At 38.3% G+C, this 23398-nt stretch overlaps 1 protein-coding gene across 1 annotated transcript in view; it reads right to left on the bottom strand.

Annotated features, from left to right (window-relative positions):
- Positions 1-293: 293 nt before the first annotated feature.
- The window catches only part of LOC126203891 (uncharacterized), a 49895-nt gene continuing 26790 nt past the window's right edge, over positions 294-23398 (bottom strand). The window contains exon 12 of the mRNA XM_049938274.1: positions 294-2003. Coding sequence (XP_049794231.1) covers positions 1797-2003 — 207 coding nt within the window. The 3' untranslated portion in view covers positions 294-1796. The remainder of the gene's footprint in view (positions 2004-23398) is intronic.

Here is a 23398-nt window from a genome sequence, read left to right as displayed (position 1 = left end):
CTTATGACAAGAGCATGTTATTTGAAAACTGCTTAGAACTGCCTTGCCTTCTTGTTGTCTCTCTGCTGGATGTAAATTCTTTGACATGAGCAGATTACATGACTATATTACTATTTTAAATGCAGAAATGAATGAAGGTGCATTCTAGCACTATGTGAAAATGGTTGCAGAAAACTTATAAATAATGATGTAACAATGGGTAACTGTGCATTTATTAATGATTATTTCAAGTGATTTGTTTAAAAAGAACATCATATGTCAAGATACATTTTTAATGTTGGAATGTAAGTTCAAGTGATATATCTTGCATTATTATTTAATATACATTACAAACAGCTCACAGTAATGATACTGTAATCAAACAGGGACTATATAATTGACAGGACCTAAAGAAGACGCCTTTCTCTCAATATGATGTACTAATGAGTTACTTAGAATGTGAATTTTGTGCAATGGTATTTTCCATTAAATAATAAAAAAAATTACTTTTACTTGCACATACAGGTGTAACTTCAACGTAAAGTGAAATTTCCCTATGAATGACTTATGATGCATATGTTACATAAGAAAATAAGTTGCTTGTTTATTAGGACAGTACATAGAGAAAATAATTCAATAAATAACTAATAAATACTTAAATAAATAAATAAAAATAAATAAATAAATAAACAAACAGCATTGTGTGGTACAAAATACCTCAGTAATATAAAGGCACTTCAGTAACCAGAAAATCACAGAAAAATGGGGGATAAGGGCTTGCACAAATGGCAGTGTTGGTTTGAAAATTCCTGTAAACAGTGAGCTGCATATGCATGATATGAATTAATATACTGTTTTTGGAAGTTGCTGAAATGTGGATATAATGTGTGTTTTACAAACTTTAATCTGAAAAAGCACGAAAATAAAGGTGTGAATGCTTTAGAATACCCTTTAAGCAGGTACAGGTTCTCATTTCAATGATTTTGAAATCATTATCTGGTAACAGGTAAGTGAAGTAACAAAATTTCAGTTAAGTATTCAATACAATCTAAAAAGATAGGGAGCACTACTGCAAACTTATCATTAACAGGAACATAAGCTTGAATCCTAGGTAACTTCAGTTCCCATTTTAGGAAACAGTCAAACTGTAGACATTGATTCTAAGTACAATACCTGGAAAAAGTTCACTTCGTATGAACACATTCAAATGAATTATTTACACGAAACAAAGTTCTACGCAATTTTAGACAAATTATTTACAAACATTTTAACAACATTTTTCCATTTTATTTTCGTCGGAGGTCTATAGTCTCCTTGTCTAAGTGGAATATATCACAACCCTGAAACACAACATTGATCTGGTATCCTACTCAGTTTTTAATTACATATAAAAGTGTAATTTGAATTCATTATTTCTTGTGCTAGTAAGTAGGGTTATATATTTCACAACTAAGAATACTGTTCAGGTCTCTGCTTCTCTCTTAAGAAGTGCCTTGTGAACACTAATACACAAAAGACATTTACATTTTTAATGAATTAAGGGGTTTGTTTATAAATTTATCACCTGGGCGAGGATGGAGCTGGAATGCATTTAAGCTTTCCACAAAAACAAAAAACTGTTACCATGTCAGTTTCACATGAGTCTGTCTGTCTCATTTTATCGAAATACAAAAATTTTGTCATGCTGTGTGCAAAATCTCTTGCGAAACACCAGTTTATGCAGATAGGACACATGACCTGATTGTTTCTTGTAATACTTCTACCACCACACTTAGAGCTGTATATGAAAGTTCCTAGAAATTTTCCTAACTAATTCATCACCTAAAGCTAACACCGTAACGTTGTGTGACTTGTGGGCTGTGTGTTGAAGCAACAGCCAAAAGTAGTGGAATGTCATTTGCTTCTAATCCTAGAGCTGATGTCAGTGTTGCCACGTCACAGAAGTCTACAGAGAGCAGCATTTCAGCCACTGCCTGACTTCGAAGGTAGAGTTCTCGCAGTTTTGATTCCACGTGTTTGAGGCACTGTCACAAAAACACGTAAAAGGTATTAACACATACTGTAAGTGATGATAAAAAGGAAGGAATGTTAACATAAAATACAAGTTATACAGGATATTGAGAAAGCAACACAGTTCTCTAATGTAACAATGTAAATAATCCATTTTTAACAATATACTGCAATTGGATAGATAAAAAAAAAAAAAAATTACTCGCCAAGCAATGTCAGGAAAACACACATAAAAGAGGGTTACACTTATGCAAGCTTTCGAAGACAGTGACCCCTTCTTCTGTCAGAAGGGTTGAAGGGGGTGAAGGAAAGGACTGAACTGCAGACCAGAGGAGACTTACCAGACGGGATACGAAGCAATGACTGATTCTTGGGGACTGCATTGGACGAGATTTGAAAACCTGAGAGCTTAAAGATGGATGACAGAGTAATATGCAAGATGGAGATTACTGCTAAGACATTGTGCACAAGTTAGTAAGAGTGAAAAGCTAAGTACATTTTATGTAACAGAGGTGGGAGGGGGACAGGAAAAATAGACAGGTCAGAAAATGAAAGATGTAGAAAATTAAATGGATTGAAGAGAGGAGTAGTTACAGTGAAAAAATGCTGAGATGGAAGAAATTAACATAAATTAAGGCCAGGTGGGTAGCATGAACCAAGGACATGTTTTAGCGCTAGTTCTGAGAAACACATGTCATATGCCACCTGAGAAACTGGTGTTTGGGAGAAGAATCCAGATGGTGCATATGACGAGGGTATGGTGGGCAAAATCTCACACAGAATGGAACTCATTTCAGCGCATGATTTTAGGAAACAACGTGTCATGTATCAGCTGTTATGTAAAAACTGTTTGGCCTTTTACATTGGCATGACTACCACCAAGCTATCAATTAGGATGAATGGCCACAGACAGAAGGTGTATATAGGCAACACACAATATCCTGTTGCAGAGCATGCTCTACAACATGACTTCAGTGCCTGTTTCACCACACGTGCCATCTAGATTCTTCCCCTAATACCAGTTTCTCAGAACTTCACACGTGGGAACTGTACTACAACACGTCCTCCGCAGTTGCCACCCACGAGGCCTTAATTTACATTAATTTCTTCCATCTCGGCATTTCTTCACAGTAACTATTCCTTTCTTCACTACATATTAGTTTTCTACATCTTTCATTTTCTGACCTGTCTTTTTTTCGCTGTTCCCCTTCCACCTGTTACATACAATGCACTTAGCCTTTCACTCTTATTAACACACGAACAATGTTTTAGCAGTAATTTCTGTCTTGTATATTACCTTGTCATCCACCTTTAAGCTCTCAGTGTTTCAAATCTCCTCTGGCGCAGTCCCCAACAATCAGTCTTTCCTTCCCTGCAGTTCGGGATGACTCTGCTGATATCTACCCCTTTTGTTAAATCTCTCCAGTCCTTTTCCTTCATCTCTCTTTCTTCCCCTTCAACCCTTCTGCAAGAAGAAGGATCCACTGGCTCCAAAAGCTTGCATGAGTATAACCTTCTTTTATGCACATTTTTCTGCTGCCGCTTGGTGAGTCGATTTAGTTTTATCTATCCAATTACATTACTTCAACACACTTGTTTGGAATAACTGACACCATCAATAAATTTCTGTAAATAGTAATTTCTAGCATGAATATAACAGACTAGGGAAAAAACATGAAAATAATCCTACATAGCTATTTTAAATTCTGTAACTATTTTCAACCCCACAACATAACTGTATCTAAACTACCACAGTAAAAGCACAATATATTGCAGGTTCAGATATAATGCAGTGTAAAAATCCTATTGCAGTCTGCATGTAGTCTTCCTGTAGTAGCATTTACCTCGGCAACCTTCAAGCTCTGAAAGCAATAACCGAAAGGAACAGGAGTAATTAAACAATCTTAAGTTTTTGTTATTATCATTATATCACGACTGTCACTCAACAGAAAACTGAATACACATCTCAAAGTTAATAGTTTGATGCAATCAACAAAGTGACTATAAAAAGGCTCGACAATAATCAAAATTAGTACAACTGTAAGTTGCATCACACTTTATTCATTCAGAATCCACATTTCTGTGCACCTGTTATGGTGTGAACAAAATGGAAAGCATTTCACGTGAGAGGTTATGCAGCTTGTGGAGAGAGCAATACAAAAGCAAGTTTAGCATGTCAATATGGTGTATCTGAGGAACAATCAGGGGATGGATGACAAAAAAATATATAAACTTAAAACTTTTGTAAACAAATATCAAACTGGTGTAGGAATGGACAGAACAAGGAAAAGATGGTGACCCTGGATAGGAAGAGAAGTGTCGTAGAGTTGTTGGTCATTCAAAAGGAGAAGAATGATAACACTAAAAATGAGATATAAACCCAATCATATTACAAATGTAATTATAGATGGTTTTCAATAAAGCAAACTCAAGGTGTATCACTTTTCGGGCCAATTACTAAAGCTCAAGCTGCAAAACTGAACTTTGATTTACATGGCAACTATGATGACAATGCTTCCAACAGGTGGTTTTCCAGGTGGAAATATCACCATGGAATTAGCCAAAAAAGCATAGAAGCAATGGTGAATCTTCTTAACAGTTTCCTGAAATTTTACATGAAGTAATGGCAGATAAAAATTTAAATAATTGTCAAGAGTAAAATTATCATTAGAAAACACTTTTATTGTGGACTGCTTCCAACTAGAAGTCTTTATGTACAAATTTCAGGAAATAAGTTGGGTTTCAAAATGAATACTAACAGAATTACCCTTCCCTATACCACAAATAAATCAGGTAGCCATAAGCTGAAGCCCCTTTGCATAGGCAAAAGAAAAAACTTGAGTGTTTCATGCATGTGAACCATGACTTTTCAATGCAGTTCACTTACATTCAAAAAACGCTTGGATGACATGTGACATCTTAATACAGTGGTTTCAAGAAGAGTTTGTTCCATCAGTGAGAAGCACCTGTGACATTTAACATCAAAGAAGCAGCTCTGCTAATTTTTTATCACTGTTCAGCTCATGCACCTGTTGTGACTTGAGGTCAGAAAATGTAAAAATCTGTTTTGCCTCGACCTTAATTCAGCCACTGTGTCATGGTATCGATAATCTCGTTTGAGTGGAGTTTATCTAATTGCTGTATTTTGTAAGGTTTTTAAATATTTTGCCTCTAATGTTCTTTAAATTTAAATACTGTACTATACATTGTACAGGTAACATTGCATTAAGTGCTCTTCCAAACTTTCCGTGCACTGTTTGTCATGCCGTAGCTCGCTCTTGATATACAGTGGTCACGATATAACTCAGGGGTAAAGCATGCCTCCTAGCAACTTCAGTATATTGGGCTTCTATGTAGTTTCAGAATTAAGAGATTCATCTGTACAATACATTTCAACTCAGAATAAAGCATAGAAGCAACTAAGTTTCATACAGCTTTAGTTTTAGAAACAGCGAACAAGATGTTTCACATTAGGAATGTGACGCTCAAAACTCACACCTGATGAGAGTGTACCTGAACAGAATCTCAGACCTACAACTAAGAAAGAATACTGTAAAATGCTAGTATAAAATACGGTTATAATCCAAAAACTAATATCTATGCTTGGGAGAGAATAGTTTTAGGGGAAAATAACTTGACACACTTTCTGGTTTTTCACAGATATTCCGTTTTAGCAAGATGGAAACAGTACATCAAATACTGCTCATTACATATTTCATGTAAAGCTCACCACTGACAGAAAATGTCAGTTTGTTTCTTGTTACAAACAACAAATTTTCCAAACTGGTATTTTTCGTGCCTGTTTGCGCATACTGGTCCCAAATTAGTTTTGTGCAGTATTTTATTCTACAGTATGAAGACTAAGCATGGTCCAGCAGCACCTAGCACTGCTGCACGGCAATAGCATTTAGACAGTGCAGCACTCACCAGTCAACAAGACAGAGCAAGTTGAGGAAGGAATATAATAGTGAACAAATGTTTATTGATCTTCGTTGTTTGTTGAGGTCATAAATTGATGAAGAACAAGTCATGTGGCCACAAAGAGCTAACATAGCACAACACATTATCACTTTCCAGCTGTTTTGTGAAAACATTAACATCTCATTTGCTGGCCATCACTGCACTGTATGTTAGCTATCGCTATGTGAAAAGTGCTTCACATCCTGTTGGAGAACTGGTTATTCCCCATGTTTATAGTGACTTTTAATACACACTGTTAAAACCTAATACCTCACTAGGTTAATCTGCGACTGCTCTGTGAAAGGCATACAGAAAATTCCACTTAAAAAAAAACATTATGTTAGTAAAGATATGAAAACCGACTTTTTCATTTGATGTTGGTCACCCAAAGAACACATGATCAGTAGTATTTCATTGGTTTGACATCTATACCCAACTAAAATGAAATGTTAAAGATATGCTGATACATCAGGCAAAATGTGTGTGATGACTCTTAGGAAAGATACCTGGTCAATACATCACACTGCTTAGTTTAGCACGTTGGTGTAGGAAGGCAAAGACAGAAGAGCTGAGTATTACTTACATCTATACTCTGCAAACCACTATGAAGTGCATGGCAGAGGGTACGCCTCATTGTACCAACTCTATGGTTTCTTCCCATTCCATTCACATACGGAGCAAGAAAAGAATGATTGTCTGAATGCCTCTGTGCATATACTGTAATTATTCTAAGCTTATCTTTGATTCTTATGCAAGTGATACATAGGAGGTTGTAGTTTATTCCTAGTTATAATTTGAAACTGCTGCTTGAAACTTGGTTAGTAGATTTTCTCAGGATAGTTTGTCTATCTTCAAAGAGACTATCAGTTCAGTATCTTTGTGATAGCATCCAACAGATCAAACAAACCGGTAACCATTCACATTGCCCTTCTCTGTATACATTCAATATCTCCTGTTATCCTATTTGGTATGTGTCCCAAACATATGAGCAATATTCTAGAACCAGTCACATGAGTGATTTGTTAGTGATCTCCTTCAAAGACTGATTACACTTCCCCAAATTCTACCCATAAACTGATGTCTTATCATCTGCTTTAACTATGACTGAGCCTGTGAGATCATTCCACTTCATATCCCTACAAACTGCTACACCCAGTATTTGTTTGAGTTGGCCTATTCCAATGGTGACTCACTGATATTATAGTCGTAGGATACCATGTTTTTTCATTTTATGAAGTGTACAATTTTACATTTTTGAACATTTAAAGCAAGTTGCGAATCTTTGCACCACTTTGAAATCTTATCAAGATCTGGCTGAATATTTAAGCAGCTTCTTTTGGATAGTACTTCATTACAGATAATTGCATCATCTGCAAAAGCCTGTTATTACTATTAATATTGTCTGCAAGGTCATTAATATAGAACATAAACAGCAAGGGTCTCGACACACCTGAAGTTACTTCTACATCAGACAATGACTCTCCATCCAAGATAAGTTGCTGTGACCTCCCTACTAAAAAGTCATCAATCCAGTCACAAATTTCACTTGATACACCATATGATCGTATTTTTGACAATAAGTGTAGGTGTGATATTGAGTCAAATGCTTTTTGGAAATCAAGGAATACTGCATCTATCTGCCTGCCTTGACCCAAAGCTTTCAGTATGTCACATCAGAAAAGCGTGAGTTGGGTTTCACATGATTGATGTTTTCGGAATCCATCCTGGTTGGCATCTTTGAGGTACCTCTTTATGTTTGAACTCAGAATATGTTCTAAGATTTTACAACAAACTGATGTCAAAGATACTGGACGGTAGTTCTGTGGATCATTTCTACAACCCTTCTTGTAGATAGGTTTGAACTGGGCTCTTTTCGAAGAACTGGGCATGGTTTTTTTTTCAAGGGGTCTATGACAGATTATAGTTCCAAAAGGGGGCTGACTCAGCCAAAAATTCAGTATAGAATCTGGTAGGCATCTGGTTGGGCACTGGAGTTCTGTTCAGTTTTAACAATCTCGGCTGTTTCTCTACACCACTGACACTAATATTTATTTCGCTCTTCTTTTCAGTGGTATGAAGATTAAATTGAGACAATTCTCCTGGGTTTCCCTTTGTAAAGGAACATTTGAAAACGGAGTTATGCATTTCTGCTTTTGCTTTGCTGCACTCAATTTCAGTTCCTATCTAATTCGCTAAGGACTTTACACTAACTTTGGTGTCACTAACAGCCTTTAAATATGGCCAGAATTTCTTTGTGTTTTGTGGAAGATTGTCTGATAATATTCTGCTACAGTAGACACTGAAATCTTCATGCATTACTCTCGACAGCTAAATGCATTTCATTCAACATCTATCTATTGCCCTACGCTTTGTTGTACACCTATCATGCAGCAATCTTTGTTTCTTTAGGAGTTTCTTTACAGTGACTGTATACTGTGGCAGATCCCTCCTGTTACAAACTGTTCTACTCTGTACAAATCTATCCAGTACATGGGGATATTCTCTTAATCTTACGCTGTAGTTACTTTACATACTCCTGTACTGTGCTGAAAGTTCCTCACTGAGATATAACACTACTGATTTTGTGTATAGTTTGCTGGACGCTATATCTTTCTGCATGTTTTAGTTGTCCTTTGTACTTAAGTAATCATTGTTGTTACAACCACATCATGGTCACTGATATGTTTCAATGTGGACATCCTCAAAGAGATCAAGTCTATTTGTTGCCATTAGATGCAATATACAGGGTGTACATAAAGTCCAGGAACACTTTCAATTATTTATTGCACAAGAACTAAACATTGTACAAATGTCATACATATTGCATTTTGAAGAGAAACTCAAAGTTTTTTTTTTTTTTTACAAACATTCAATATGCGAACCATGAGTGACCTGGCAGACGTTAATACAGTAATCAAATTCTCGCCATACACATCCCAGCATGGCATTGTCGACTGTGGCAGTCGCTTCCCGTATTTTCTCCCGGAGCTCCGCTACATCATGTGGTAGAGGCGGTACATACACCAGATCATTAATGTGTCCCCACAGAAAAGAGTCACACAGAGAGAGATCTGGTGATCGGGGAGGCCATTTCATGAACCCCAACACACAGAAAGCTCGCTCCGCACCTGAACTCGTCATGTTTGCGACTACAACTATCAGCAAATTACCAAACTACGCTCTTCAAAATGACATATGTATGATATCTGTACAATGTTTAGTTCTTGTGCAATAAATAATTGAAAATTTCCCAGACTTTATGTACACCCTGTATTTCCATTATGAGTGGGATTCCGAATTATCTAATTTAGGTAGTTTTCAGAAGAGTCATTTAGTAATGTTTCACAGGATGTCTTATCATGTCCACCATTATGAACACTCTAATTTTCCCAATTGATTGGTGGATGATTAAAGTCTCCACCGATGATTACAGTATGATTGGGGAATTTATGTGCAAGTGAACTGATGTTTCCTCTAAAGTCAGGAGATGAATCTGGTGGCTGATAAAAGAAGCCAATTATCATTTTATGCCCAGCCCTGAGCTTGCTCAAACAATCTATTATGCAGCTTCAGTTTCTATCTCAGCGAATTTGAGTTTCTTGTCTACTGTGACAAATACACCACCTCCATTTCCCATTTGCCTGTCCTTTCGATATACACTTCCCCAAATATCTCATTGCTATCAATTTCAGGTTTAAACCAGCTTTCGGTACCTAGTACTATGTGAGTGTCACTGCTTTTCAGGAGCTTTTGAAATTCTTGCAGTTTGTTGTGGATATTTCAGCAATTAACCATCAGGATTTTTATACTCTCACCTGCGGGAAGTATTTGTTTTGATCTTACACTGATACCTCTGCGTCTCCTATAGCTACTGTTATCTGGATTAGATAGAGAGCAACCTAATCTAAAAAACCCTTGTGTGCAATCCACTCACAGTTGGCTAGCTGAGTAGCAGCCTCTGATGAGTAGCGCACATCCGACCCATTTAGGGGAACTCTGCAACCTCAACCCTATGACGCAAGTCCACGAAGTTGCAGCCTAGCTTGTCACAGAATCTTCGAAGTCTCTGGTTCACTTCTCCCACTCGACTCAGAGTCAAAGGGCCATGATCAGTTCTGCGGACAATGCTGAAAATTGTGGGCTTCGCTGAAATTCCATGTTAACCATTAGAATTTTAATTACCTTCAGGAGGTGAAATTTCAGCACCCATGAGTTGTGAGATCATAAGTGTGACATACTGTTCTTTTCTAAATTGCCCCAATTATCCACATCTACATGACCGCTCTGCAGTTCACATTTTGGAGTTTGGCAAGAGAACAACTTTCTTCCACTCTTCAAGGGCATTTGGGAAAAATGAACACCTGAATCTTTCTGTGCAAGCAAGCCGTAATGTCTCTTGTTTTTATAACAGTAGTCATTTCTCCTTATGTAGGGGGAGTGAACAAAATATTTTTGCATTCAGGAGAAAGTTGGAGATTGAAATTTCATGAAGAGATCTTACTGCAGTCAAAAACTGCCTTTGTTTTAAGGACTGCCACCCCAATACATCTATCATAACTGTGACATTCTCTACTTCATTTTACAGTTACACAAAATGAGCTGCCTTTCTATGTATTTTTTCAGTGTCTTCCAGCAATCTTATCTGGTAAAGATCCTGTATTTCACAGCAATTCTACAGAAGAGAATGGGCAAGCATAGTTTAGGCAGTCTATTAGATCTGTTCCATCTTCCTAGTGTTCTGTCAATAAAACACAGTCTTTGTTTGCTTCTCCTCCACCACATCATCTTATGAGGGTAAGTTCCAGTTTAAGTTTTTCATAATTGGCATCCCTAGATATTTAGGTGTATCGGCAACTTAAAATTTTATCGTTCATCATGTAATCGAAAAATGGATTTTTTTAAAGTACTCATTTGGAGGACTCCACAGTTCTTATTGTTCAACATCAGTTGCCAGTTTTCACACCATGCAGATGTCTTTTTTTAAAAGCATTTTACAATTTGTTTTTATCTTCTGATGACTTTACTAGATGGTAAAATACAGCATCATCTGCAAATAATATAAGAGGGCTGCTGAGATTGTCCCCTAAATCATTTAAATATATTAAGAAAAGCAGCAGACCTATAACACTTCTTTAAGGAACACCACATATCACTCCTGTTTTACTCTATGATTTTCCATCAACTACTTTGAACTGTGATGTTTCTGACATGAGATCATGAATATTGTCGCATAGATGAGACATTACTCTGTAGGCAAGTAGTTTGATTAGAAGCAGCTTGTTATGAACAGTATCAGAAGTCTTCTGAAAATCTAGAAATACTGGATCAGCTTGGGATTCCTGTCGATAGCACTCACTCATTTCATGGAATCAAAGAGCCAGTTGTGTCCACAAGAATGATATTTTCTGAATCTGTGCTGGTTAAGTGTTAACAGATAATTTTCTACAAGATGTTTCATATGTAAAACATTCTCCGTTTTCTTGCCGCATCAATTTGGGATAAAATCTCGAGCTTCTGATGATAGCTTCCATCATCATCGTCAGGAGCAACTGACCGTCTTCACTTCTGCTGTGGTGGCCATATATAGATCATAGACGGCTTCTGATTGGCTGGCTTGTGATTGGTAATCGATTACGTACTGCTGTCAATGTCTGCACTTGTGGTGCCACCACTTCCGTGGGAACATAAAAACAGCAAGGAATGTCTCTGCTGCTTCTCTGCTTCAAAAGCTCATTTCCATGCACTGCTCAGATAACATCCACTACCATGGTTTAAGTTCTTCTTGGTCATTCTTATTTTGACAGCGTCCTTAATAACAGAATCCCAATATGTGGAGGCATGGGACAAAATTTTTGTTTCATCAAACAGTATTTTATGTTTGTTAGTGAGGCTGTACGGTAATAAATTTTATGAAATTACGGATGGTATGGCAATTGGCTTTCTGTTGTCTCCATCAATGCCTAACTTTTTTATGGAGGATTTTGAGGAACATTCATTAAATTCAGCTTCCTTCTGTCCATCCTTATTTTATCGTTATGTTGATGATACATTTATGGTCTGGCCACACTGCGCAGAAGCTCTCTAACAGTTCATGGAATACATGAACAGCATACATCCGAACATTTGGTTCACTGTCAAGATGGAGAAAGAAGGAAGGTTGCCATTCTTAAGACGTTTTAGTACAATGACAGGCGGACGAGTGTCTCAGCCACTCTGTGAACCACAAGCCAACAGATACCAATTTAATTCTTAATGCACAGAGTTTCCATCATCCTGCTCAGAAGAGAGCTGTTTTGAACACGTTGCTATTTAGAGGAAAATCTGATGAGGATTGCTTGAAGTCTGAAATTAACCATCTGAAGTATGTGTTCCAAAAGAATGGCTATGGAGCATGTGATATAAAGGCAGCATTCTCCAAGAAAAGGAAACGTGAAAATGTTGCACACTCCCAGGATGAAACACCGATTGCGGTTCTTCCTGTGGTTCTCTATCCAGTAAAATAAGAATAGTTCTGGGTAGATGGGGTATAAGAAAACTAAGGAGCTGATACGCCCTGTTAAGGTCAGTCTCAGCCTCAGGGTCCCTGGAATTTATAATATCCCCTGTGAGTGTGGAAGCAATTATGTAGGTTGGACCATTCGTACCGTTTCCGACCACTGTGAAGAACACCAACGGCATATTAAAAATAGAGAACTAGAGAAATCAGTAATTGCGGTGCACAGCCCCACTAACAAACACAAAATACTGTTTGATGATACAACAATTTTGTCCCAAGCCTCCACATACTGGGATTCTGTTATTAAGGAGGCTGTCAAAATAAGAATGAGCAAGAAGAACTTTAACCGTGATAGCGGATATTATCTGAGCATTGCACGGAAACGAGCACTTGATGCAGAGAAGCAGCTGAGACATTCCTTGCAATGTTTATGTTCCCATGGAAGTGGTGGCGCCACCACTGCAGACACTGACACTGTCTGTGACAGCAGTACATAACTGCCAACCAATCACACAAGCCATCCACGGGCTATATAAGGCCACCACAGCAGCAGTGAAGACAGTCAGTTGTCCTGATGATGATGATGGAGGCTATTGTTGAAAGGTCAAGATTTTATCCTGAACTGACGCAGCAAGAAAACCAAGAATGTTTTACATATCAGTGCCATCGCAAAAGACTTCGTTCTCAATATGTTTCATAATGTTCGAACATAGTGTATGTTAAAAAAATCTGTCAATGAGGTGGATCTGTAATTCAGTAGATTACTTCTATTTCCTTTCCTGTTTACTGGTGTGGCCTGTGCAACATCCCAGTCTTTAGATATCGTTCTTTTGTCAAGCAAGCACTTGTATAATATTGTTAAATATGGAGCATACTATGAAAAAAACCTAACTGGTGTAGAATCTGGACCAGAAGACTTGCCTTTATTAAGTAGTTTACTTCAATACACAGAGCATATTATTCATGTTGGTAGCTGTTCTTGCTTTCAATTCTGGAATAATTATTGCATCTTCTTTAGTGAAGGACTTTTCCAAAACTGTGTATAGCAGCTCTACTTTTGTGGTGCTGTTATCATTAACCCTTTCGAACTTAACGGGACATATATGTCCCACAAGAAGTTCCAAGTAGACTTGGGATAAAGGCATCCCAATTTAACAATGAATTTGCAAATTACAGTCTTTTAAACTTCCCTCCTTGTGTCTGGACTGTTGGCAGCACTTGTGAAACTGTCATGGCAGCATAGTTGTGAATAAATCACATGTTCGTGGTGATATTTGTATTGTTTCTTGAAGAAAATAATTGAAATAGAGCTAAGAAAATGTGAGTGTCATATATAAGTATTATCTACACCCTTTTATGTTGCATTGATTTATAATTCGCATGATTGTGAAAGTTTATCGCGTAGAGAAAAAAACAGAAATAGTGTTTTTGCGACTTGGGATGTATATGTCCCACTAGTTCTTTTTCTTGGGACATCATTGTCCCACAGTTCTCAATATAAAGAAACACACTCTAATAGTTTTTATATTCTTTATTATTTCAGAAACACTGACGCAGGACTGAATCAAGGATGGTTTCCGATATGGATAAACATATCTTGCAGTGGCTTGAAGAAGACAATGATGACTGTACTGATGATCCTGACTTCTCTTGCAGTTCTAAATAACATGATAGCAGTGCTTCTAACACGAGTGATTCTGATGACAGTGACCCAGACAACAATGAAGTTTCGTACATCGGAGGTTCAACTAACAGTGTAGTGTTGTGGTCAAAGGTAGATGCAATGTTCAGACCTCGAAAGACTATGCAAAAAATGGCAATTCCAGTTGTATTAGCAAAATTGGGTAGGAGTGCTTCAGAACTAGACGTCTTTGAGAAAATATTTCCTCCCAGTCTTTTTATATTTATCTCTCAGTGTACGAATCAGAGACTAAAAATGATAAAGAAAACCACAGTTCAGAGCACAGATCCTTGAGAAATTAGGTTGGTTCTTGGTGTTATGCTTGTAATGTGTTACAATAGAGTGCCCTCATTTTCGGACTATTGGTCACACAATACTTCAATGGGAAATGTTGCTATAAAAAGAGCAATTTCCAGAGATAGGTGTAAAGTGTTACTTTCTAAACTGTACTTCAACTTCCCTGAGAAACCAGACACAGCTGGTAAGCTTTACTACCTAGAGCCAATAGTCGCTAGTCTGAAAAACACTTTTCAGAAAGCGAGGTTGGAAAGTACAGCACAAAGCACTGACGAGTCTATGGTAAAGTTCAAAGGAAGGGCAGCCTTGAAACAATACCTTCCTATGAAGCCAGTGAAGAGTGGGATAAAGATATGGATGAGGCGGGATTCTGTAACAGGCTACACATATGACTTCAACATATACTGTGGAAAGGATGCAAATAATCTGGATGGCACATTGGGTGAGCGTGTAGTTCTACAGCTCTCAAAAACCATTAGAGACATTAATGTAATGTTGTCATTTGATAGATTTTTTACATCAATTCGTTTGATGGATACCTTGCTGTATGCAGCTGTTGGTACATGTATGGCTAACAGGACAAATGTGCCAAAGTCAACAAAGAAACTTGCTCAGTGGGGAATGTGAGTTCCTTTGCAATTTGTCTGGTACATTGTGGTGTAAATGGTAGGACACCAAAGAAGTAATGTTGGTCAGTAACTGTCATTCTAATGATGTATGTACAGTGAACAGAAAAGCAAAAGATGGATCTAATTTGGTTGTAGAATGTCCAGTGGCACTGAAAACTTATAACGGCTATATGGGTGGTGTGGACTTGGCTGATCAGATGAGTACACAGTATGATTTAGACAGAAAATCTAATAAATGGTGGAAGAAAGTGTTCTACAAACTGTTGCTAACTAGTGTTGTAAAGGTGTGGATTTTACAAAAGGAAATTCAACACCAGACAGTGCCACTAAAACATTTTCTAGTCAACCTAGCAGAGCAGATGATTGCCAAGGGACAAAAGACTGCCAAGGTACAATGGAAATTCTCAACTAGGCGCCCTTCTAAGAGAGCAAGAGTTGTGCAGAATGTAGGGCTACACCTCCCTGAAGAAGGATCTACAAGAAGGAGGTGTGTTTTGTGTTCCAGCAACAACAAGGAAACAAGAACAAAAACTATCTGTAAAATGTGCCTGCATCCATTATGCAAAAAGTGCTTTGCAACAAATCATATGTAATTATAATAAATCAGACACGTGTAATTCTTTGATAGTGAATGTGTTCTACAAATTGTTACTAACTAGTGTAATAAAAAACTGATTGTATACATCTTGTTTTCTATATATATTTCAGTAATCGCTATTGCTGTTGGGTACTGGTGGGACAACGTTTGTCCCACTCAGTAAGCCTAGTGGGACACCCGTGTCCCAGGGCCTAATTGCAGGAAGAGAGTTCAGAATTGACAAAAATGTATTCGTAATATTATCAAGACTAATAAAACACTATGTTGTCAAAAGAAGAAGTTTCTATATAAAATTTAAAAAGTCCGTCTTGAAAGGGTTAACATTACCACTGCAATTGAACAGTGAAGGTATTGAGTATCTCTTGCTGCTGCTATACCATACATATCACTCTTTTCTTGAGGAGGTAGGAACTAATGGTTCTAAAAGCTACAATCAGTTTTTTTTATTTATAACTGTCTATTGGCAGCACTGGAATTTCACTTCCTAAAGGTAAGTGCTTGCTAGCTGTTCTTGCTCTCTTTATAATTTGATAGTCATTTTGAGTGAAACTTCCTTTTAATACAACTAGCTTTGATGGAAATGCAATAGCAAAGCCCTGCAGCAATCTTTGTTGCGGAAGTGAGTCTATCATAGCTACCCCTAGTTTGTCTCCAGGGTGTGAGCACTACTTTGGCACCCCCAGCTGATAATGAAGTTAGGTTGACGAGCTGATCAAGCTCTAATACTCAAATTTTATTTGTAGTTAGTTCTGTTTTTGGGTTTACACAAAAACACATTTAGTAGACTCTTTATTTATCATCTCACATTCAAAACTAGAACATACAATTTGTCGGTTGTTTTAAAAATACCAAAAATATTTAAGGAAAGTATAATTTCTAAGCTTTAGCATCTGCAACATCCTTGAAATTATAAGTTTCAATATAATGTTAAATGACAAAGGTAAATTGGTGAGCCTGCTTTGTGAAAATGGTGATATGAAATGCTTTTTACTTTTAGTTTAGAAACTGATGATTCACTGTGAGCTACTGTGACAGGTAATATTAGGTAAATTCTATGTGCTGTGGATAAAATTGGAAAATAGTGAAATTAGATTGCTTTACAATTAAAAATTCAGTATGATTATGGAGCTGTGCAACTGTCAAGAAATGGTGGCGCAAGCTCTGTTTCATTAAAGAGAGTGCTTTGATATTATCAGAGTTTAAGCTGCTGTTCAATTTATTTTGTAAATTTAAGCAGAGCCTCTTCTGTTATTCTGATCTTTTTTCCAGTTACTTAAGTTTTGTAAATAAGAGAAAGTTGCATGGTTTTCATTTAAAAGTTCGAAACATTAAATTGAGCCTAGCACATGAGAGACAAGTTTGTTCTTTACCACTGGTAAGTATGAGTGGCATATTCACTCCATCACCTACAAACAAGTCACAGCACTGGCAATAGGAGACACAGAAATTACCTCTCTGGCCATTGACTGGTCTGTCCTAATGTCACTTCCTACCACTCCTCAAAAACTGCAAGCTATATTGAGTACAGAAGATATTTCCAGCATCAAAATTACTGAAAGGAGTATCCAATTAAATATGTGAGTCCCAAGTGTTTACAAGCCTGTCACTCAAATAAAACACATCTGTTTCTCATGTTCATATGTAAAATAAATTAGTAATACAGTAGCTTTGCATGCAAATTAATAATTAGCTTATAGTTCATTTCAAATAATTTACAACTTTTACAGTTCAGTACCGAGTGAGTGGAGGAAAGCGCAGTTGCCAGCACATGCTGGGCATGTCAGCTGGTGACCACAGTACAATGCCCTTGGCATGGAACCTGGCAGGCTCACTTGACTACATGAACAGCAAGCCATGCAAGCCAACCAATCTGTGATCTTTCTCAAACGATTTTAAAGAAACCATTCGGTAACAAACTCTCATTCTTCAGTAATAAACTCTCATTCTTCAGTAATAAACTCTCATTCTTCAGTAATAAACTCTCATTCTTCAGTAATAAACTCTCATTCTTCAGTAATAAACTCTCATTCTTCAGTACTAAACTCTCATTCTTCAGTACTAAACTCTCATTCTTCAGTACTAAACTCTCATTCTTCAGTACTAAACTCTCATTCTTCAGTAATAAACTCTCATTCTTCAGTAATAAACTCTCATTCTTCAGTAATAAACTCTCATTCTTCAGTAATAAACTCTCATTCTAGCACATCTTATTTTAATTCATCAACTTCATGATGAATTGCCTATAATTTCATAAATAGTCATAGTTATAGTGATATTTCAATAGTAGGTAAACTACTGCAAGCAATTCATAGTTTGCTGTCAAAAATAGGTGCTGCTACGAATTTGTGTTTGGTGCATGTTAGGTTACATGATGCTGCGTATTAAATGTAGATAACATATTGGATTAATCTTTAAACTTGGAACGATATCACCATCTGTTCCCCATCTCGAGAAAATGGCATATCTGTAAAGTGCTCCGTCACGAACTCGTGTGTCAGTGTAAAAAGCTAGAATGAAATATTCATAAATCCCTTGTATCTTATAAATGCTTTGAGATACGAAACAAGATTTTGGCAAATGACAGTGCATAAAGATGAGTGTGTCGCCATATGATTAATGTGCGAAACCTCCATATGTACCAAAATATTCAAGCAACTACAGATTTTTTCAATGAAATAATGCAACTACTGAGGGCCATAGATAACTGGTGAAACAAGAACTATTGTGGGTTTTGTAACAATATAAGGAAAGAAGTTATACTTTTACTTTTATACTGAGATTGGACCATTTGATAAACTGTTGATCTGACTTGAACTCAGTTGTTAGTTTAATAATACACTCCTGGAAATGGAAAAAAGAACACATTGACACCGGTGTGTCAGACCCACCATACTTGCTCCGGACACTGCGAGAGGGCTGTACAAGCAATGATCACACGCACGGCACAGCGGACACACCAGGAACCGCGGTGTTGGCCGTCGAATGGCGCTAGCTGCGCAGCATTTGTGCACCGCCGCCGTCAGTGTCAGCCAGTTTGCCGTGGCATACGGAGCTCCATCGCAGTCTTTAACACTGGTAGCATGCCGCGACAGCGTGGACGTGAACCGTATGTGCAGTTGACGGACTTTGAGCGAGGGCGTATAGTGGGCATGCGGGAGGCCGGGTGGACGTACCGCCGAATTGCTCAACACGTGGGGCGTGAGGTCTCCACAGTACATCGATATTGTCGCCAGTGGTCGGCGGAAGGTGCACGTGCCCGTCGACCTGGGACCGGACCGCAGCGACGCACGGATGCACGCCAAGACCGTAGGATCCTACGCAGTGCCGTAGGGGCCGCACCGCCACTTCCCAGCAAATTAGGGACACTGTTGCTCCTGGGGTATCGGCGAGGACCATTCGCAACCGTCTCCATGAAGCTGGGCTACGGTCCCGCACACCGTTAGGCCGTCTTCCGCTCACGCCCCAACATCGTGCAGCCCGCCTCCAGTGGTGTCGCGACAGGCGTGAATGGAGGGACGAATGGAGACGTGTCGTCTTCAGCGATGAGAGTCGCTTCTGCCTTGGTGCCAATGATGGTCGTATGCGTGTTTGGCGCCGTGCAGGTGAGCGCCACAATCAGGACTGCATACGACCGAGGCACACAGGGCCAACACCCGGCATCATGGTGGGGGGAGCGATCTCCTACACTGGCCGTACACCACTGGTGATCGTCGAGGGGACACTGAATAGTGCACGGTACACCCAAACCGTCATCGAACCCATCGTTCTACCACTCCTAGACCGGCAAGGGAACTTGCTGTTCCAACAGGACAATGCACGTCCGCATGTATCCCGTGCCACCCAACGTGCTCTAGAAGGTGTAAGTCAACTACCCTGGCCAGCAAGATCTCCGGATCTGTCCCCCATTGAGCATGTTTGGGACTGGATGAAGCGTCGTCTCACGCGGTCTGCACGTCTAGCACGAACGCTGGTCCAACTGAGGCGCCAGGTGGAAATGGCATGGCAAGCCGTTCCACAGGACTACATCCAGCATCTCTACCATCGTCTCCATGGGAGAATAGCAGCCTGCATTGCTGCGAAAGGTGGATATACACTGTACTAGTGCCGACATTGTGCATGCTCTGTTGCCTGTGTCTATGTGCCTGTGGTTCTGTCAGTGTGATCATGTGATGTATCTGACCCCAGGAATGTGTCAATAAAGTTTCCCCTTCCTGGGACAATGAATTCACGGTGTTCTTATTTCAATTTCCAGGAGTGTACACAATTTCAGGATTCTATCGCAATTTCAACTGCATAGTGTTAGTGAGACAAATATTTCTAAACTCTACTGTGATTTGACAAAAGAAGCAGATTTTAATATGGCGACAAGAGAAGTTAAGTATTTATCAAAATTCGTCGCAGTCCTTCATGAATGAATGTCTCCTCAACTACCTTCTTTGTATGGCTGACAACTCACGACCATCCCTACGATGTTACATTTGCAGCAATTTCTTTTGTCAGTATTTCAACCTCAGTGATCATAAACTTCTTGTCATTTTTTGCCACATTACTTTTCACCTAGGCCCATATACTCTCAGTCACATTTAAATGAACTTGATAGGGATGAAGTCTGATTAACTATGCCCTTTGCCATTAGCCTGTTCATCGACCTGGTAGCATGAAGTTTCGGTTTGTACAGCAGTACAAGCTCCATTAAGTTCGCTTTATACATGATAGTTTCAACTTTATCTCATGGAAGTGTTCTTTATACCTAGAGCAAAATATCCGCTTCCTGCACTGCACTGTTGGAGCTTTACATATCAACAGATTGGTAAGGTGTTTCATCCATCACTATTGTCAAACTCCAAGGAATGTTTTGCAGCAGAACATTATCTTCCCAACCAGTGAATGTGTTCTTTGATGATACTTTTTACTGCAAATCTCGTATTCAGATGTGCTGCACTGTTGTTATTAATGCAATGCCAACACAAAACATTTGTTCACAATACCTGACACCTACAGAATACTTCAATGCCAGAAAATATGACTTTACAACGAGAACTGATGAACCTTGATGCATCTAATGCATGACACCATGTGGTACTGTTTATTCATGGTGTGGCAACACGGCACTTTACCAGCAGAACTGCTGGCAGCATGGTAGGGAAAGCTGGCTTGGCGTTGTGGGAATGTTGTAACGTCCCCCTCTCAGCAGCCAAATGTCAAAAGTTGCAACTAATTTTAAATGCACTATAGTGAAGCTTAGCCTCTGGTGCCCCATGGAAACGGAGCCAGGGTGTAGTGCACCATTCTCCCTGACCTCTGATTGTAATTATATTTGTGATCACAATGATCATCTATTAAAAAAAACAATTCATTCAATCTACAGGTGACAAATGCAAAACTAATCTCTGTACCACGAATGTCTAACTTTATGGCAGCCAAGAAATAATAGCTGAAGTTTTTGCTAATTAGCTTCCATATCTGTTACAATGTAGGGACTGTTGTTAGAACATTAGTCTAGAATTGGATGCACCAGCACTCTGTAAGTGTTCACACATGCAACTTTTTTCTAGGATCCTCCCACGGCGTTCAAGATATTGGGCTTGTATTCAGGAGGATGCTGGATCAAATCCCTAATCTCTAATGACCTTATCATTGATATGACATTAAACACTTAAATCTTCTTTCCTTTCCTTCAGAAAGATTCCAGAAGTTTACTGCTAATTTTGTAATCAGTTACTATTAAGTTCTTTCAATTTCTTATGGACATTATCTTAAATTTGTCCTTTCTGTCCTGTTTAAATTAATCTGCCAATAACTCAATGCAATACATTCAATTATTTTTATTAAACATTGTGGCATTCCTTTTCTGTCAAACATATTACATTATTCCTTTCCTGTCAACATCGTCACATGCTTTCATATCAAAAGTGAGCAGCAAATGCATTTCTTTGTTGTACTTCAAGTTCTTCATGGCACTGTCTCATGAAAAATGTTGTCTATGGTGGATCTGTATTTACTCAATCCAATTTTCTATGAGAGTAGTTATGTATTATACAATTGGCAAGCTTTGACACATTATTATTTTTGAAACTATTTTATTTCTATATCAACAACATATACCACTATAATTCTGAGGTACTTTTGTCTTGTTTCTGCAATTTGTATAAGAATTACTTCCCAGTTGCTAAAGAGCAGCAATTTGGGTTTAATGAGACTGGATGTTTCTAAATATTCATTTCCACAGTATGTCCATCGAAGATAACCTATGTGGAAGTGCAACAGGTGTGCCACATTTACATAACCCTTAATACTGGAAAAAAATCCAAATTGTGCCATTCCAAATCAATAAACTGGGTTCCAGAAGTAGTGATGAGGCTCCATTTGTGGAGTTCCAGGGTATCTAGACGGATAATAAACTGAGGTGGCATCAGCATATGGCTATGTTAACCAATAAACTCAGTTCTGCCTGCTTTGCACTCTGAAATATGTTGAACTAGAGACTCTCACTCAATTCCCTCCGAAGATGTCATCTGGGCACTAAGGTGAAACAAGTCATTATGCCACCACAGGCTGAGTCACAAGAACCATCACTAAGACAATTATTAATTCATACTCAAAGGTACTATGTTATACATTTTAGTTTCCACATAAACATGAACAGCAGATCCATTTCAAACTGGTGACAACCTTCTGAACTTCGTGAATAACATGTTTAATTGAACCCCTCCTTTACAGAAAGTATCTTAATACCTTCAGAAAAGAAAAAGAACAGCAAAAAGTGTGAGGAACATGGAACAGTGAGCCTGATATAGCATGCAGACAAAAATCTTGCTGAGGATGCTCAACAGAAGGCTATATGGAAAGCTGAATTGTGTAATAGGAGATGAACAATTTGGTTTCAGGTGAGGAGTGGGATGTTTCTAAATATTCATTAGGAGAGATATATGGAGAAGAAAAGGAAGGTGTATGTTGTGTTCATTGATCTAGAAAAGGCTTTTGACTGTGTCAGATGGGACAGACTGATGGAAATCCAAAGGAAACATGGAGTTGACTGGGATAGACGGCTAAAATTAGAAATTTATATTTGAACCACAGAGCAAGAGTAAGAATAAGAGGTGTGATGAGTGAAGAAATAGAACTGGGAAGAGGTGTAAGACAAGGTTGTTGTTTATCCCAAATGCTGTTCAATATATATCTGGAGGAAATTATTAGTGAAAGTTTTGATGGAAGGAGAGGAGTTTGTATAGGGAGTCGGAGAGTAGAGTGTATAAGATTTGCAAATGACATGGTTGTGATGGCAGAGTGTGCAAGAGAGATGGAACAAATGTTAGATGACCTAAACACAAAATTGGAAGAATATGGAATGATGATTAACAAGAAGAAAATGAAAAGCATGGTAATTGGAGGAAAGGGGAGAAAATGCAGTATGAAAATAGGGGGAGAGGAAATATAGCAAGTGAATAACTTCAATTACTTGGGAAGTGTAATAATGGATGATATGTATTGCTCAACACAAATTAGGAAAAGTATTGCAATGGCAAAAGAAGGATTCAAGAGGAAACAAATTACTTTGTGGACCACTAAACAAAGATCTGAGGAAAAGATCTGCCAAATGTTAACATCTGGGGTGTTGCACTATATGGTGCAGAGACCTGGCCATTGAGGACGGAAGAGAAAAGAAGATTGGAGGCACTAGAGATGTGGATATGGAGAAGAATGGAAAAAGTGAAATGGGAAGACTGAATAAGGAATGGAGAAATAAA

This window comes from Schistocerca nitens, chromosome 9 (assembly GCF_023898315.1).
Source record: "Schistocerca nitens isolate TAMUIC-IGC-003100 chromosome 9, iqSchNite1.1, whole genome shotgun sequence".
Lineage (NCBI taxonomy): Eukaryota > Metazoa > Arthropoda > Insecta > Orthoptera > Acrididae > Schistocerca > Schistocerca nitens.
The sequence above is the reverse complement of the archived record's forward strand: the minus strand, read 5'-3'. Positions and strand labels throughout refer to the sequence as shown.